Here is a 17964-nt window from a genome sequence, read left to right as displayed (position 1 = left end):
TGTATGGCTTTGTAAAACGAGATTTCTTAAAAATGTAGAAAACCAGCCTTGAGTGCAACAGTTTTATTTCTTCAAATGATAACAGCCCTCTCAAATATGCAGCACAGCTGTCTGATGTATTTCACAGTCTGGCTTTATCCATGGTGTTTATTCATGTAATGATGAGATAGAACACAAGTGTAATATAAAAAAAATATATATAGTTTGTATGAGCTGAATCTTGTAGGCCCCATTAAAAACGAGGGGGACTTTTTCCAACAATCAGTTATTTCTAGACCAGTACCCTGCTGTGGCTCTCATATCTTACCATGAAATGCGGATCGGTACTTTGATCATGACTTTCAAAGAGCTGCCTACAGCACCCCCCAGACCCATTACGGATATCGTACTAAAGTGATGGTCCCTTTGCCCCAATAGCTGGTTACTTCTACACATACTACAGTATCTACTAATAGTGGAATTTTGGTGTACCCAGCTACGAAAGGTCACATGCCTTTCAGGTCATGGCTCAACAGAGATTATATGACCAGTGGTGGATGCTTGATTAGCCTCATTAGCAGATATCACATGACCATTGCCTAGGCAGAGGTCGCCTGGAGTCGGTGAGCACAAGCGTAGATGAGTTTTATCCACACTTTGTTACTTGAGAATGGCTGTGGGTGAACTCAAACGGAACAGGCTGACTGTAATGCCTTAACCAGAATCAGGTGACTATGAAATAGGCAGCCAGGAAGAACCATTGACAACCCTGCTTAATCCCCTCTGCCCTGACGACAGCGTACTTATGTATATCGATCATGCCCTTTGATTACTTATAGTTTCTCCCTTTATAGTCTATACTAAAAGACTTGATAGTCATTAGAACCTAAGGGAGCCCCTCTTCTTAAGGACAACAACAGAGAAGACTGAAATGTGGAAAGTAGTATCTAGAACCAGCACCAAATGTGTATATGGAGTCAGGTGGGCTTCAATACACATAGGGGGTCTCCTGTTCAGAATGTGTAGCCGTAGTGTTTGACAAGGTCAACCCCTTCCATATTTTTGATACCAGAGACCATTCTAGTAGCAGTGGGTCGTTTGTTCGGTTTGTAGTCGAAGCAACCTTTCACAATGGGTTGCAGTTTCTGGCTCAGCACTTCTAATGACTGTGGAGTTTCCTTATGAAACATTTTCTTCAGCATTTCATTGTACGTCTTCCAGGGTTTTCTCTGAGTAAAAATTTCAAGGAACGTCACCCCAACAGACCACATATCGGACATTTTGGTAGGCGGTACATTGTCCTCCAAGACACATTCTGGTGCCTTGTACAGCAATGTTCCTCCTATAGGTCCAACTTTCCTTGACTTGAACCTTTTGGTGCAGACAGTTTCTCGAATGTTGGCCATTCCCCAGTCTGTTAGGAAGGTTTTCTTTGTCTTCCCTTCCACCTGTAGAAAGAGGATGGGGATATATCTCCTGTTATTGGTTTAGAAGGATCTTAGAGCAATTGGCCTGAAAATTCAGTAGCCTGGCTTTTTCTGGAATTATTACTTCATGTCCTGAAATATTCAGATGCAAACTCGGAGATGGCCAAGTCAGTAAACTACAACGTATTGAAAGCATTGGATCTGCATGACAGCCAGGGAACTAGCATGTTCAGATATGAACCACCACTAGCAAGTCTCCAATGGACAAGAAGAGATCACTGAAATACAAATAAGACTTACCAGTATATTGACAGGTTTGATGTCTTGGTGAATGATGTTTTGGGAGTGAATGTATTCCACGGCCAACAGTATCTCGAGACTTGCATATATTTTATCATCCTCGGACAGCTGTAAAAGACTTCATATTTTAGGAACCGAGAGAGTCTCACCGCCCAAATTAAGGAATTTGAGTATTAACTTTTTGGCTTATTTTATTTATGTCCAGCACTTCCTTCAGACACTTGTCAGCTCTTACCTTCACAGGACAGGAGGGCTTATGAAGTATGCTGTCCAAATTTGCCCCATGGATATATTCATTTGCCAGCAGAATACATGAATCTGATTTGGCTGCTGCCATGAGCTTCACAATATAGGGGTGATGCAGCCTCCTATTTCAGAAGAAAAGAACACTTGTGTAATCCTGATGGACTTTTCCACCCTTTCCTTGGTCTCTAAAATCTGTCTGTTTTCACCCAAAGACTTCATTGAGGTCGTAGTCTAAATTGTCGCCTGCAACAGCCCACTCTGGTCTATGTAGGATTTGCATTAGCCAGTGTTGAAGATATCCCTTGACACACACATAGATGGAATACACACAGAAAACACAGTCCGTACTTTCATAAGCATATGAAAAAACATGTAAGCAGAGCCCACACAAAGTACACAGGTAGAGAACATATAAACAGAGCTTACACATACAAAACACAGACAGATCAAATAGACAGAAAACATTCAATCAGAGCACACATAGAAGACGCAACAGAGAATGCACTGGCAGAGTATACACAAAGCACACCTTGATAGGGCACTTTAATATGGTGCCATGGTTGGCTCCACTAGCTTCAGCATATTAGAAGCCTATGGAGATTGTCAAGCCCCTTCCCAAAAACTGTCCCTGCTCCTACCATAAACCATAACATTTTGCCATTCAAGGAACTGGAAAGACATTTCTAGGTCATTGAGCCCTTACATGCTGATTTGTATTTCATGGATTATACTGCTGAGGTCCTCATCGTCCAGCTGGAGTTTTTTCACTGCTGCGGCCGTGCCTTGGTACGATCCTTTATACACAATGCCAAAGCTGCCCACTCCAAGTTTACAGGTCTTATCAATGTGGATGTGTTCTGTAGTCACAAACTGAACCGGGGGAAGCTGTAATGGGGCACCTAGAATACATAAACTGATGGTGAGTTACCATAGTAGGACAAATAAAGATAGGTGGCTTTGATAGGTTTCCTATCAATCAAAGCTTCCAATACCATTACCCATCCAATCCAATGGGATGTAATGTTCTTCCATTGTCACAACATATGACACCAATAGGAAAACAGCATTATAGCCATACAGAGAATTAACCTTAGAATAAAGCTAGGATCTCATTGGATGAGATCACATGGCCATGTCGTTACCCTTTGCTGCTTTTCCCATTTGTATTACTAACACCTACCCCCTCTTCCCATCTATAGTACATGCGGGTTAGTGTTTTTAAGGTCACAGAAGAGCTAGGAAACCTGATACCTTTGTTAGAGATAGTTACATGGACATTCAAAAAAGGGCATATTCAAAAAAAGTCCTGCACTTGCAGAAAATGTTTTTAGCCCGAAACTAATGCAGCTCCTGATATAAGAATGGGTAAGCAGAATTGTATTAAATTTTTGTTGTTAGGTTTAGCTATACTTGACCTGACGTCCACTTTCCCTGTGTTATGTGATGAGAAATTACCTTCACTATGGTCATTTCCATTCGTCTTCTGGCTTTCTGCAATGTCTTCTATGGCGCTATCAACCAATTCGCTCTCTGAAAAAAGAGAATCTGCCGATTAGAAAAGTAATGTAAGTAAAGTCCTTGCATGCACAATGGTCAGTGACAGGAATCAAAGGGTCAGCAGACGAGGCCATGAAAGCCAGCCGCCATGATTCTCTTGTCACATGACTCTATTTGGAAGAGAATTACAAAAGGAGAACTAGGGGGCCTGTCCTGATACGCGAGCGAGATGGCGGCTTGATCTAAAGGCTCTGATTCCACAGGCGGGGGAACAAGCGAACAGGCAAGCCAGACAGACAGCAAGAGATGGGGAAGAACAGACGGGGAACAGCAATACCGTGATCTACCGCTTTATTTCCAAGCTAAGAAGCAGGAGGATAAGCAAGACCTGGGATCAAAGATGGCACCGGAGAATGAGTCTAGCAGAGAGTCTTTTGCGCCCCAACTCAGCAGAAAGAGGTGAGAAAGACACACAGAGGCCAGTTCAACTATCTGATTTATCTAATATGGCAGCAAATATCAAGGCAACACTCCATACTGCTATCACAGAACTGCAAGGTAATTTTTCAACTATTAAGCCAAACTAGAAGCAGTGGCACAAGTGGGGAAAAGCCCATGGGTCTGCAATAGCTAGCATAGAACACACGTCTCCTCTCACAGGGATCATTTGCTTGAGATGAATAGGAAAATGGAGAATCTTGACAACCGCAGCAGAAGACACAATATTAGAATAAAGGGTTTGCCTGAATCGGTATTGCTTGAGAAATTGTCATCTGAGCGAGCTGCTTGCTAGTCCGGATGACAAGGACATGGATATTGTTAAAAATCTTCGGGCCCCTAGGCCTAGAGGCCCAGATCCTCAACCTCCCAGGGATGTAATTTGCAGATAATGGCGGCGGGGACACAACATGACAGTATATTGTTTCAGGATCAAGCAATATGATTTTACCAGGATTTATCACCGATCACTTTGCGTAATAGGAGAGCACTACGACCTTTATTACAAGTATTGTGCCAGAAAAAATATTCATATAGATGGCGTTTCCCATTTTACCTTCAGGCTGTTATCAACGGTAAATTGGCTTTTCTACGCACAGGATCCCATCTGCCTGCTTTCTGTACCACGCTACAAATTCCTGATATGGAATTACCTGAGTGGTACCAAGATATTGACATGCTAAGATCCCTACCCGAGGACTCTGTTCCTGTTGCTCTCCTCTCGAAAAGCCCAAGGCCTAAATGCAGTAGGATGCCAGAGAAAGCATTGAAAAAATTGTTTCAGTCTTTACAACTGGTGGATGTTTGGAGATCCTTTCATCCATCAGACCGTGATAACACGTACTTTTCTACGGTACACCAAAATATTCCAGAATTGATTACTTTTTTTCTGACGAAATCAAGCATTTTATTAATGCTGTTGATGCTAAATCCAAACTGCTGAGTAAACCCACAGTCTTTGAACAGTACTGTCTGGAGGGGACTGCACTTTAGCACACAACCTCGCTTATGTATACTTAGTTAAGTCAGTTCACTTCAGGTGAAACCTTTAGGTTCAAACAAAAATGGGAGTAGGAATTGGCTATTCAGTTATCTGAAGATCATTCTTCTGGCGCACAAATGCTCCATCAACACTAGACTGCAAGAAAATGTGTCCAAAATTTGTACACATTGGTACTGGAAGCCAGACAAAATATATAAAATTGCCCCCCAGAAATCAGACCTATGGTAGTGCTGCGGGTCTGCAGTAGGCACGCTGACACATATCTGGTGGGAGTGCTCGGCAATTCAAGGTCTCTCGATTTCACCGAATTATCACAGGCTCTACCTGTTTATTACACCTACATCCTCTGTCTGTGAAAAAGTACAAAAAATCACTGACACTGCAGTTACTAAATTCGGCACGCAGTGTTACCCCACTGTTTTGGAATACTAAAGCGATTCTCACAATTAAACTATGGTTGAGCAAAGTAAACTCAGTATATTTGATGGAGGAGGCGAAAGCCATCAAGTGGACAAGTTTATTTGAGACATGGGACACATGGATTGTCTTTAAATGTTCTGATAAGTACCACACTGTGGTTTCAATGTAATTATTTCTGTTCAATTTATCAGGCAGAACTGAGAGATACTTATCTGAATGGGTTTCAGCATATAACGCAAATTGTTGATCTGTTCATTCTTTTTTGCTGTATTTTTCTCTGTGAACATATGTTCCCAATTATGCTCGAAATAGCTGCTGTACATTTCTTGTTTTGAAAATGGCGCTATGACATATTGTATGGTAACTGTCAACTATTCAATGGTGTTGGTTTACACACATAGAATTTGTTGGTTTGATTCACATTATTGCTTACCGCGCACATGGTCTTATGCCTATAAAATGGAAATGTTTGCTATATACTTCTGTATGTTATTGACTCATTTCCCATACACCATTTTGTTTTATTCTGTATTTCCTTTTTTTGTTATTTATTGTTGAATTATTAAAGCTCAAAGTGTGAAAAAAGGAGAACTAGAAACCACAATCAGATAAATGGTTACATGGGAAGAAATCTACTTACTGGGATCATTTCCTGTGTTCGTTGTTTCCATTTTCTTTCCATCAGGCAGGATTTGTGGTGTCTGCTCATTGGTTGGTGGCCTGGAATGATCTCTTTCTAAATTCAATGACATTTGGGATTTCTTATCCACCTGTATCGGGGGGTCATTTCTTGTCCTTGATGTCCTTGGATTATTCTGCACATTGGTGTGACTTGGTGATCCAGAATTTCGTCTCTCCATTTGTGTCCGACCATTGCCCATAGTGATGGCTATCGCGGGAATATTTTCAGCATTCAATGTCTTATGGTCATCTTTCATTATATGGGATTCATATAATGTAAAATCAGGAGCATCAAGAGTACCTGTGTTGTTTAAAATGCAAAATCCCTGACTGTTTCATACAATTTATATATATAAAAGAATAAACCATCCAAAGGTTCAGACTCAACAATATTTAGCATCCTATTTTTACTGCTTATGAAAGATGGTTCTTCTATTTTAGGTATTTTTTTATTATATTTTTTGATTATTTTGTAGGGACTACAAAAGTGAACAAACGATGAATGTGCAGTATATCTTGGGGTATTGCGCCTGACTTCTAATAAATGACAATGTGTTCTAATAAACTCTTATGAGGTCTGGGCAGTGTGATGACGTACCCTGGAGCGTGTCCTTCACAGGACAGGAAGTGAGCTGATGGACACTGGGTGTCATTTGATTCAGAAATAGGCAGATATAAGGTGAGTATTAGAAGTACTAACTAACTACTAGAAGTAGTTAGCAAGCCTGGGCAAAACAGGTTTTTTGAGATAGCTTTTAAAAGTGAATTACCTGTGGCTGCCAGTCCGGGAGCAAACAGAGCATCCAAGAGCTTGGCCAGCAGCCTTTCTTCATTCTTCTTCTCTTCCTTGGAGATGAGGAGCAGATTGCGGGCGTATTTCTGTATATTGGGCTGAGAATACAGAATCTTCTCCTTCTTCATCCAGCTGCTGTCCTTCAGGTCATCGATAATCACCAGAACATTGAACCTCCCTGAGACAAACAGATGGACAGCCACACTCAATAACGTCACCAGTGCACCAAAGAGGAAATAAATTAACGTGACTTCTTAAATCATTTTGGGAATTATTTCTTTAAATTTATGTTTGCTGCCACAGATGATTATTTCGTAAGGACACAATTGCTGACCAAACTACAACCCGGTGTTCACCGATGCAACAATACATGTAAGACAGGGATGGGCTCATGAGTATTCTGCTTCTCTTTTTACTGACCAATCTTTGGCCGGGAGCCGGGCAAGACCTGTAGGCGAAACTAATCTACCGCAGAGAGAATTCAGGTCAGGCAGGGAAATTAGCGGTAAGGTCTTGAGCAAATATGAAACTGTGACTAATGAACAACATTCCTGATCCCAGCATCCTGACATTCTGTCATTTGGGGTCCTGAGGAAGGTAGGGGCCCTGTGCAGTTTCTCAATTTTTTCCACCCCAAAACCAGTTCTGCTTGGCATCCCCAGAACTTGAAGATTACCTGAACCTTGGAGATCCAAGTCTGGTTGGTTTCATAAAATTATTGTATGTCCCTATTGAACCCTACAGACCTCATTACAAATATTGGAGGTTACAACAGTAAATGGATTAAAGTTTAGGAAAACCAAATATAAAACAACATTATAATGAACACATACCGAGTGTGGCTGAGAGATGTTCCATTTCGGCTTCATACTCCTCTACAATGCTGACTTCCTCCCGTCTCTGGCTGTGATATAGGACCCCAAAGCTGCAGTCCAGGGCTTCTTCAATGCCTTTCCCAGAGATATGAAATGATGAGACATCATCCACAGAAAGCCTGAGTTTCGGGGACTTCAGCAAAGTCTCTAGCCATGTGTAATTAGTGCTAAAACACTTAGAGAAAATCCCCACAATTCCAAGTTTCTGCAACAAATAACAAAAAAACCAATAAAATAAAGTGTGAAGTGGACGATCACTGTATATAGGACAGAGTGTGTCTGGTCAAATATTGGAGGAGGAACTGCTGGATCAGTATACTTGAATATAAGCCAGAACATGTGTCTTCTGGAGGAATCATCACCTGATATTCTGAGCTTTGCGGTGAAAGTGGAAAACATGGGAAAAGCTGCTAAAAGTGCCACCTACTGGCTACACGTAAAATACAAAATATTTCAGTCTCATGTTTCCAATGCAATTGACCAAAAAACAGATTTTTTTAGGTTAAAGGTATACAAAATCATAATTCATTTCCTTATTATAACTGATTGAGGAATCTTACCGGTGCTGGTGGATCAGGGAGCTTCACTGAAAAGCAAAGAGAGAAAAAATGTTAACAATCTGCAGAACAAGAAATAATTTGCTTATCTCAAACCAGAATGTGTAATAAAGCAATAAAATGATCAGAATGTGGAGGGTGATGAGTTCGATGTTTGTTTTTTATGTACAGCTCTCATTAATGAAAACATTCTTGATGAGCTGCAGCTTCCAACACAAACACCTCCATAGGAATGAATGGCACCACCTGTATTGGAATGACACCCCATGTACATGGCATTGGAAATACAAAGTATAAACCCTACATACATACAAACATACAATACAAACAATTTTACCAACGCATCTTTATGGATTAGAATAATTCACGTTTTATCTAAAATTCACACATTCACATTAATTAAATCTTATGTTAATCCAGAAAAAAAACAGAATATATGGTGAAGAACACCAATTTTTGTAGCGGGATTTTTTAGGCCAAGATCAACAACATATATTATAAAAATAACAAAATTTTATTAATATTTAGATTAAAAGGCTCATTTCCAATACATAAAACCACATAAAAACTATTATTATTACACACAATAATCTCTCCTTTCAGAGTGTCCCTGTGAGGGATACATTCTGGGTTAATTCTCTACGCGTTTTGCGGAAATATCTGCTTCCTCAGGAGAGAGGGGAGAGAATCTGATGCTTGTGTTTTTAGCAACACTCGCTGTTAGAATCAGTAGTGGGGAACAGATCGGTAGTCATGGCAGTGAAACTGTTATATGTTTTGCTCTGGTATCAATTTTAAATCACATCTAGTTGTTATTACAATTTTAAAGTCCTTCAGTTTTAATGTTATTTCTATGAGTCAATTTTAGATGGAACTTAAAGCAAACAATAATATCATACTGAAATCTCACAGCTGAGCCACATGTTTGCACACCAGCTCCCCTACATGCTGATGTCGGCCAAAAATCCTGCTACAAAAATTGGTGTTCTTTACCGTATATTGTTTTTTTTCCTGGGTTCAATAAGGGATGTGGCCTTTGTGATATATAACATATGTATAGGTGGAAATCTTCTTCTTCTTTGTAAATCGTTTGTTAAAATGGATAAAACTTGAATAAACAAAGGGTGAATCTTCTGATTTTAAAATTGTAACATCTGCAAATTAAATATATGCCATATATACTCAAGAATAAACCAAGATTCTTTAGAGCTGAAAAGGTCATTAGATAAAAAATCTAAGTTTTTACTGAGGTCAAATCAGTGGATGGCGATATGTCCTTATGTTAAACGTGTAACAAACTCGTGCCATTGGAGAATAGTGAAGTGAGTTTGTTACACACTTTACATCAGAACACAGCATCATCTACTGGTGACCAACAATATTGCATGAAAAATAATTTAGGAGAAACTGATCTATCATAACTATCTCAAAAGTACAAAATACTTTATTCTGTAAAAATAGGAAAAACGATATATAGATTGATTCCATGTGACTCTATTTGTTTTCCTTTTGAAAAAAAACCTTAATAAAAATACAACATTGGATGTATTTATTCCTAATAACTTTATTGGCATTTCTTTTTATTACTGAATGTTAGCAGTGATTTTGTGTCCTAGGTTTATACTCGAGTCAATGTAGTTTTCCTGGTATTTTAGGTACCTTGGTTTATTTTCCAGGATATATATTTTTTAATTATTTAAGAATCTCATTTACTTTTCTAGTTGGACATAAAAATGAAAATAGAACTGTGAACAAAAATAAGTGGTGTAAATTTATGAATGTTTACCGATTGTATTGATCAGATCTTGGAAGAGACTCCATCTTTTCTCAGCCTCTATGTTGTGTTGCTGATCTCTTTTGAGATGTGTCAGGTAAGCCGTCTCTTTCTCCTCCTTCCTGAACAGGAACAAATCTGCAGACGTCTTCCCCATGCTGGATTTTTTATAGACTTCTCTCACTCTTTTCTCTGAACTTTTCCCATCCAGGTCATCAATTACCACAATTGTCTTCTTCTGTTCTGCATCAAGCAAGGATGTTGTAAAAAAACTATACAATTATTGTAAATATATGACAATGTAGAAGGATAGCAGCGTTTTCTCCAGGGGAAAAAAAAAAAAAGACAAGGACACATTACAGTGGTATGAGAGGGCTCCACATGGGGGGTAATTTTGTTTAAGTACCCTTCCCCTTTTACACATGCCCTTTGGAATGGAGATAGTAAGGGCCATTTATAGTGCTACAGTTTGTTAGCATTTACTAGAACCTCATAGTCAATCCCTCACTTCTGTTTGTTTTATTCCCTTCTCTTTATGACATACGTTATATAGACAAAGGTTTGCAAACACCCTACTGTCATGAACATATAGGCTTCTTAAACCTGCATCCATTTTTCAGGGTGTATATGGCAATTTACCCCCATAGATGAGGTCATGTGTTTATGTTGGTTGAGAAGACCTGGCTCACGATTCCAAATTATCCCAAAGGTGTTCAGTAGAGTTGGAGTCAGGGCTCTGTGTAGGACACTTGCGTTCCTCCACAACCAAACTGGGGAGACTTTTATCTTTATGGAGATGGCTTTGTACCCCGGGACATAGCCATGGGGCAACAGAAAAGGGTCTTACCGAACCGTGACCACAAGGCTGGAAGTGCACAGTTGCCTGAAATGTCTTTGTATAATGCAATATTAACAGTATTATGAGTATTTTTGCTCACATAATATCAATTTACCTCCCTGGCCTTATTCTGTTCTTCAAGACTAAAACATCTGTTCCATTATCCCCCATGACCAAAAGGTAAACCTCCCAGTTATCAGTTACAAAAATACCTCTGCCTCCATCCCAAGTTTCTAGAACATGCCCTCCAGGCTGAACCACATCCATTTCCAGCCTCCATTGACTAAAATACCACTTACACCAACCCCAGTGACTGAACCATTATCACCCCGCTATCTGCCGATCACTAAAATATATGCCCCTCAGTCCTAGGGGACTAGATTTTGCTTCCATCTAGGTACTTGTCACTAAAACGCGACCAGAAGCCCCAATGCCTGAAACATCTCTCTCGTCAGCTCCATTGACTCTGCCCCTGTTGCCCCTAATGGCTAACACACCACCCCAGCCAATCCCTGTATGTTCCAGGGATTGGTGGGTGGCAAATCCAAGCTCTGTATGTTGCCTATGTGAAGAAGAGTTAATATAATATAAATACCAACATCCAAAACAGAATTATCTTTCATACCTGGAATGAGACAGAACTTGATTTTTATGTCTGTCTGGGAGGAGAAAGTCAGGAAAGTTTCCTGCGTGAAGTATAAGATCAGTGTTGGAGCGGCAGAGACCTTTTCTGTGACCTTCCCACTCTCAGTGTTTAGTACATCAGTGTAGGTGACCATGAGCTGGAAGTATTGGGAGGTGAGGAGTCTCTGAAGCCAGGCACTGTCCATGGTTTTTGACCAGGAGAAGAAGCCAACCGTCTGTTTTATTTCCTCGTAGATTGTTGTGCCAGGTTGTACTTTTGTTTTGTCTTCATTTGATTTGGGTGTTTGTGAGGTCTGCAGTAATGTTAACATAAAAATGTAAAATAAATGAGATGTAGACAAAATCTCATCTCATTCTCCCAATTTATTGGGAAAATGGAAGCCACGCACTCAAAATTCTATGTTAGTGGAATCATTAGAGGCCAACTGGATAACCCAGAAATGGATACCCAGTTAGACATTTCTCTAGTCCAACCTTCAGGGTAGTAAAGGGAATCTAACTAGCTGTGCCCTGCAGATAGACCTCATTGTACTCAGTAAATTCTGCAAAACAATTTTATGGAAATGTTAAGCCATACACACAAAAAAAAAAATGGAAGATGGGAAAAATAGTTGTGATACTATAATTGGGTCTGAATAAAATTTAGGCAATTGTATCTGTTCCTGTTCATTTCCAGGCTTCCATATTTTATAAGGTCAAAGTACAGATGGGAAGTAACAAAAAGGAAAGGGGAAAAGGGATGATGAAAAAAGAGGGAAAAAATGGGGAGGATAAAGGAAGAAAAGGAGAAATGGTGAAATAGAGTAAAATTTGGAAAGATATGTTAGAAAGATGTATTTGTAAGTCTTGTTAAACATTAATTGCTATTATCAATGTATACCATCTGCAAGATATAACCCGAAAAAATAACTCAAGATGTCTTTAAAACTGAAATGTTTCCTATTTACAAATGTTGTCCCTTCTCATCTTCTCTTTAGAATTCCCACACGCAATATTAAAGCTGCAATGTACAATAATTGTGCGGAGCTTTAACAAAGTAAAATACGTCAAAGGTACAACACCCATCTCAAGGTACAATATACTCCAGACACACTCATAGCCGATTTGTTGACCTGTATACCGTGTGTGCTTATAAGAAGGCACCCTGGACCTCTTGCTTTCCATTAATGCAGTTTCAAGTAGTAGAAAATTACTGGTAAAATAATTTTCATTGGCTGTGTAATATGTTGTATGTAGGAAATACACTCACGGATGTTCTTCGCTTCCTACTTCCATCTGGGTCTTTCTTGTGACCTGTTAAGGAAGGAAGTTTGGTGTAAATTTATGATCCTGTATCATGCCAAAATGTAAAGAACATTTTTTACTATTAGTTTAATGTAGTACAGTTAGAAAAAGGTTGTGATGAAGAAAAGCTTTAGATTTAACCTATATTGAAAAATTGAAATCCCCCAACCTAATCATAGCTTGGTCATCATAGCAGGAGGGCCACTTAATCTTCAAGGATACCCTGGTTTGTTTTCTAATGCCATGTCCTTATCTTTGTAAACACTCCTGCACTCTAGATCAGTAGTGTCAAACTCAAATCACATGAGGGGTAGAAATCTAAACACAGGTGCGGATCTTTTTATTCAGATACGGGTAGTCTTAAGCTGCGTACACACTTCCAATTTTTATCGTTCAAAATGAACGCCGAACGAACGCCGAACGATCGATTGGGCAAAAATCGTTCGTAAAAAAAGTAACCAACGACGCTGACGAACGAGGAAAGTCGTTGGATCGGACGACGATCGTTGACCATCGTTCGTGTGTACGATTGTTCATTGATCGTCCATGGTCTGAGCATGCGTGATGAACGAAGGTTCGTTAACTTCCTGTCGTGCACGTCACTTCCTGTATCGCTCAAACGATCGCATCTATTGTGTGTACAATATCTACGAACGATCGTGTCGTTATCTGTATGTACAGGATCGGTGCTATACGATCGTTCGCAGATATCGTGCAGGATCGTTCGTCGTTCGTTTACCAACGATAATAATTGGAAGTGAGTACGTAGCTTTAGTTGAAGTATAGATCCTTCCTTACCCTGAGACAACTTATCACGACATCCTCGTGCATTAACCATGCTCTGAAAATAAGAACATGCTTGTCTTTGTGAAGCATGAACATTCCCTTTCCCATCTTTCATTAAATTGTCTCCCTTCAACTTTTCTCTTGTTGGACATTTTGGCAGTGACTGCTTTTTTGTTCTTCTGAGGTTGGTGTACCTGACCTATCCTGATCTGGGCCTGTCTGGAGTCGGTGTCTCTGAGTCTGGAGACATTGCTGGTGTAGCATCCAACTGGGATCCCATACCTGGAGCAGCATACTACTGGCAGCAGGATCGCGACTCGTGCTTAGTGCTGGGTCTCGGTAAGGGGGTGAAGAAGCAACTGGGGACTGCTCTTCTTCTACATAGCTTTCTGGGACTGGGTCCTCCTGCCTGCAAATGTCAGATGATTGGATGGGGCACAGTCACCACGGGCCACATAAAATGACCAGACAGGCCAGATTCGGCCTGCGGGCCTTGTGTTTGACACCTGTGCTCTAGAGAATATAGTGAAGCTGATAAGTAAATCTTCTCAACCATTCAAAATAAAAGAGATATCTGTAAACCTTGACAATTGGACCTCGATCTTCCCAAAAGAGTGACTGAACCAGATCAAACAATATTTCAAGAAATTTTATTTTATACATTTATTAAAAATTATAGGGCAATGCCCTAATATTGACAATAGAAACTGGACCAGACATAAAAGTATTTCTAACTATAATACCAGAGCTACCTAAAATGGATAGAAATGTGTTTATTGGAAAGCTGTGCAATAGTATCAGTTATTAAACATCTAAAGAAATTAGGTCCGGTCGGCAAACCAGTTGTGGAATGGTGACTGATTGGAAATCCCAATCTTAACAGGCATACTATACTATCCTCAAGGTTGGATCAACCACCCCATGCTTACTATAAGGTCAGACCTTAAACTATCCATGAGGTCAGATCTATCCCCCCAAACTATCAATAAGATCAGCTTAATCCCCCCAAGCTATTGATCAATGACTTCAAGCTATCCATGGGGCCAGATCAATCTCCCCTGGCTAACCGTAAGGTCAGGTCAATCTCCCCAAGCTATCCATGAGGTCAGATCAATCACTCCAAGCTATCCATGAGGTCAGATCAATCTCCCCTAGCTAACCGTAAGGTCCGATCAATCTCCCCAAGCTATCCAAGAGGTCTGCTTAATCACCCCAAACTATCCATGAGGTCATATCAATCATTCCAAGCTATCCATGAGGTCAGATCTACCCTCACCAGATATTCACCTGTGTGACCCAGCAGGGACATTTTGAGCCCGTCCAATTTCCCTTGCATCTCCTGTAGAACCTCTCTTCTGGTGATCCAGTCCAGGTCTGCTCTTGTGATGCGCACCGGTTTAAGGTTGTATGCAAATGGATTCTTCTTCCACTGATTTATCCACTTCTCATCCAACATTTCTGAGTCACCGATAACCACAATCACTTTATCGGATCCTAAACAGAAAAACCTCAACTTAGAGATATTTACACATTGAAAAAACATTGTGAGGTTAAAAATGTAAATTCTTTGTATGGCATATATTAAAAAGGTATTCTGGGCTCCACATATAGACAATAATATTGGGTAGTTCAGGATATATCTTATATCTCACCTTTTTTACCAACACAGTATTCCAGGTAGCGCTCCATCTCATACAGTGGTTTCTCCGATTTGGGGGAAGAGTAGAAGATGACAATTGAGGATTGGTCGACGGGTATTGTCCAGTCTGGGTCCTTTGTGGGAGGTGACAGAGCGACATACGAGCAATGACCAATGTTGTCATCGTTCTTCAGGAGGTCGGTCATGTCAATGGGGTCCCGGGCAACATCCCAGGACAAGATCAGAGCCCTGCAACTGAGGGGGTACATATAATGAACAGGGGAGGAAGTGACACAGGGTACGGTTAGCCATTGTTGTTATATTAGGAAAAAGAAATAATCACATTTTTTTAAATTATAAGAAGAAATGAGGAACAAAGTAAAAGTGTTCAAATAACGAGTGATTGGTTTTATTATCAGCCATAAAAGAATACAAAAAATGCTGATCTCTAGAAACTGACTTGATAAACCCAGCAAGTAGTAATTTCTTCCTGGTAACCTGAATGTTTATGCCATGCAAATATTTAGTATAATGCTTCCCTGTAATGTGATTTATTAACCAAGAAAAGAGAAATGAGCATGTGCATATTTGTTAAAGTTGAACTGTCAGTAACCATATCAATCTGACAAAATACATGTCATGAAAAAAAAAAAATTGCATAGTACAGCTTGTTTAATTAGTGTAACCAATGTCATGACTTAATTTATGAAAACACCTCAGATCTGTGGTTTAGGAATTTTACAGCATGTCTGCTTTCCAATTTATCCCAAAGGTGCTCAGTAGGGTTGAGGTCAGTGTTTTGTGCAGGACACCTAAGTTCCGATACACCAAACTGGTCAAACCATTACCAGCTACAACAGTTTGTTCAATTTGCAATTCCAAACCATGGACAATGATCTTCGAGTGTGCCTGGGGAAATCATATCTATCTGTGGGGTCAGGTATTGATGGTGGATGAGCAAACCTGGCTCATGATTTATTCCAAAGGTGTTCAGTAGAGATGAGGTCACGGCTCTGTGCAAGACACTCAAGTTCCTCCACACCAAACTGGTCCCACCATGTCTTTACGGAGCTGGCTTTGTACCCCGGGGCACAGAAAAGGGTCTTCACCAACCTGTGACCACAAGGCTGGAGGATCACCATTGTCTCTATGAAACTGTCATTATTGCATGATGTAGTATTACCAATCCCCTTCACTGTGTATATCTGAACCTAACTATTTAAAGTTCATAGAATTTTAATTATTTGTTATTTTGGTCACCAGCCTTTTGTCCATAAGAATAATGGATATTGATGTAAATTGAACCTGAAGAAATATTGACCAAATGGTTTATTAGAAATTGCCTACTGTAGTAACCAGCATTTCTCAACCAGGGTTCCTCCAGAAGCTACTAGGGGTTCTCTAAGCAATGAGCAAATTGTGCCTCTCAGGTCAGTTCCCACCGACACCAATAATCTTTTTGGCTATTTATAGGGGTGTCAGCCTTGTCACTGTCTAACAATGTAAGAGGTGTTCCCTTTGAACACTAAGCCAATGTACTGTGAGCTGTGGATATAGTATTTTTTAGAGCCTGGGTTCCTAAAGACCCAAAAGTTATTTCAAGGGTTCCCCCATATTACCAAGGTTGAGAAATACTGATAGTGACTAAAATGATAGTGACTATAATAGCAAGCAGTATGAGAAGTAAGAGTTATCAGTGGTAATATAATATGTAATAATAAAAATAATAACAACCACACGTGTGGTTGGCTGGCAATCATCGTTCCTGACCTTGGAGACTTGTCAAGGCTTCCATGTGATATTCCTTCAGCTTGTTGGGTCCCTCCTGCCTTCTTGGATTTGGGGTCCTTTCTTTCCTTTATTTCCTTCTGTTTTGCTGAAGATGTCACTTTTTTCTCAGCTTTAGCAGTCTTTGAATTGTTTTCTTCTTTTTTATGAGCTCCTTTTTCTTTTCCAATGGATGCTTGTCTCTTTTTAGCATCACCATGAAAGTTCTCCATGTTAGGTTTCCTTGGCCACTTTCCTTCCCCTAAATCTACCACTGAGGCCTCTTAGTCTTTCTTTCTGGGTCTTAAGGTGATTCTTGTACTCCCCTGTAGATCCCGGGGTTTGTCTCTGACATTCTCCCCAAGGGCTTCATTACCACCAGTCCAGTTCTGTAAACCCCTGGCTCCCCTATGGGTTCTGTAGTCCAGGAACATAAATATCTGAGGCAGTGCTCGGGTCTTTCCTTCACACAGAATAACACACATTATATTTCATGTGCTGTATGATAGAAAGGTGCAGCCCTGATACAAAGGTCCAAAGCTCCATGAAAATTACCCTGCGCTGCACGTGAGCTGTAGCCAACATGTCTTATCTCATTTACTGATTTATATTGACATTCCATACACACCTCTCTGATATTTCATGGAAGAGCTCCAAACACAATTACTATAAAATAGGAAGGAATAAAAGATACAGAAAATATGTTGTGTGAAAGCAGAACCAAAGTTCTAATACCCAATGAATTTTTTACTCAATCCAAAATCCTCACATATTGCCGCCTCCTCCCCAGGGTTTTAAAAACCCTAAATACAAATGAATTCCAATTCATACAAATGGGGGTTCAGAGGGACAATAACCAAATGACCATTATACCCAATAAAATCAAAAACAGCTTATCGGATATAGTGCCATTGTTCATAAACAATAAGCAAACGTCCCTCAATAATGTTGGTAC

General features: G+C 40.0%; 1 protein-coding gene across 1 annotated transcript; it reads right to left on the bottom strand.

Annotated features, from left to right (window-relative positions):
* Nucleotides 1-48: 48 nt before the first annotated feature.
* LOC140334829 (uncharacterized) lies at nucleotides 49-17538 on the bottom strand. The gene is made up of 15 exons (XM_072417077.1): nucleotides 17013-17538; nucleotides 15256-15497; nucleotides 14891-15097; nucleotides 12783-12826; nucleotides 11514-11826; nucleotides 10063-10293; nucleotides 8280-8305; nucleotides 7678-7924; nucleotides 6822-7022; nucleotides 6011-6352; nucleotides 3408-3482; nucleotides 2656-2851; nucleotides 1942-2074; nucleotides 1707-1814; nucleotides 49-1427 (listed from the first exon to the last, which is right to left on the bottom strand). The coding sequence occupies exons 1-15, from the start codon at nucleotides 17240-17242 to the stop codon at nucleotides 993-995; spliced, it is 3030 nt and encodes a 1009-aa protein (XP_072273178.1). The 5' UTR covers nucleotides 17243-17538; the 3' UTR covers nucleotides 49-992.
* Between the last annotated feature and the right edge of the window lie 426 nt (nucleotides 17539-17964).

The sequence above is a fragment of the Pyxicephalus adspersus genome, chromosome 7, assembly GCF_032062135.1.
Source record: "Pyxicephalus adspersus chromosome 7, UCB_Pads_2.0, whole genome shotgun sequence".
In the NCBI taxonomy this organism is placed as follows: domain Eukaryota; kingdom Metazoa; phylum Chordata; class Amphibia; order Anura; family Pyxicephalidae; genus Pyxicephalus; species Pyxicephalus adspersus.
The sequence above is the reverse complement of the archived record's forward strand: the minus strand, read 5'-3'. Positions and strand labels throughout refer to the sequence as shown.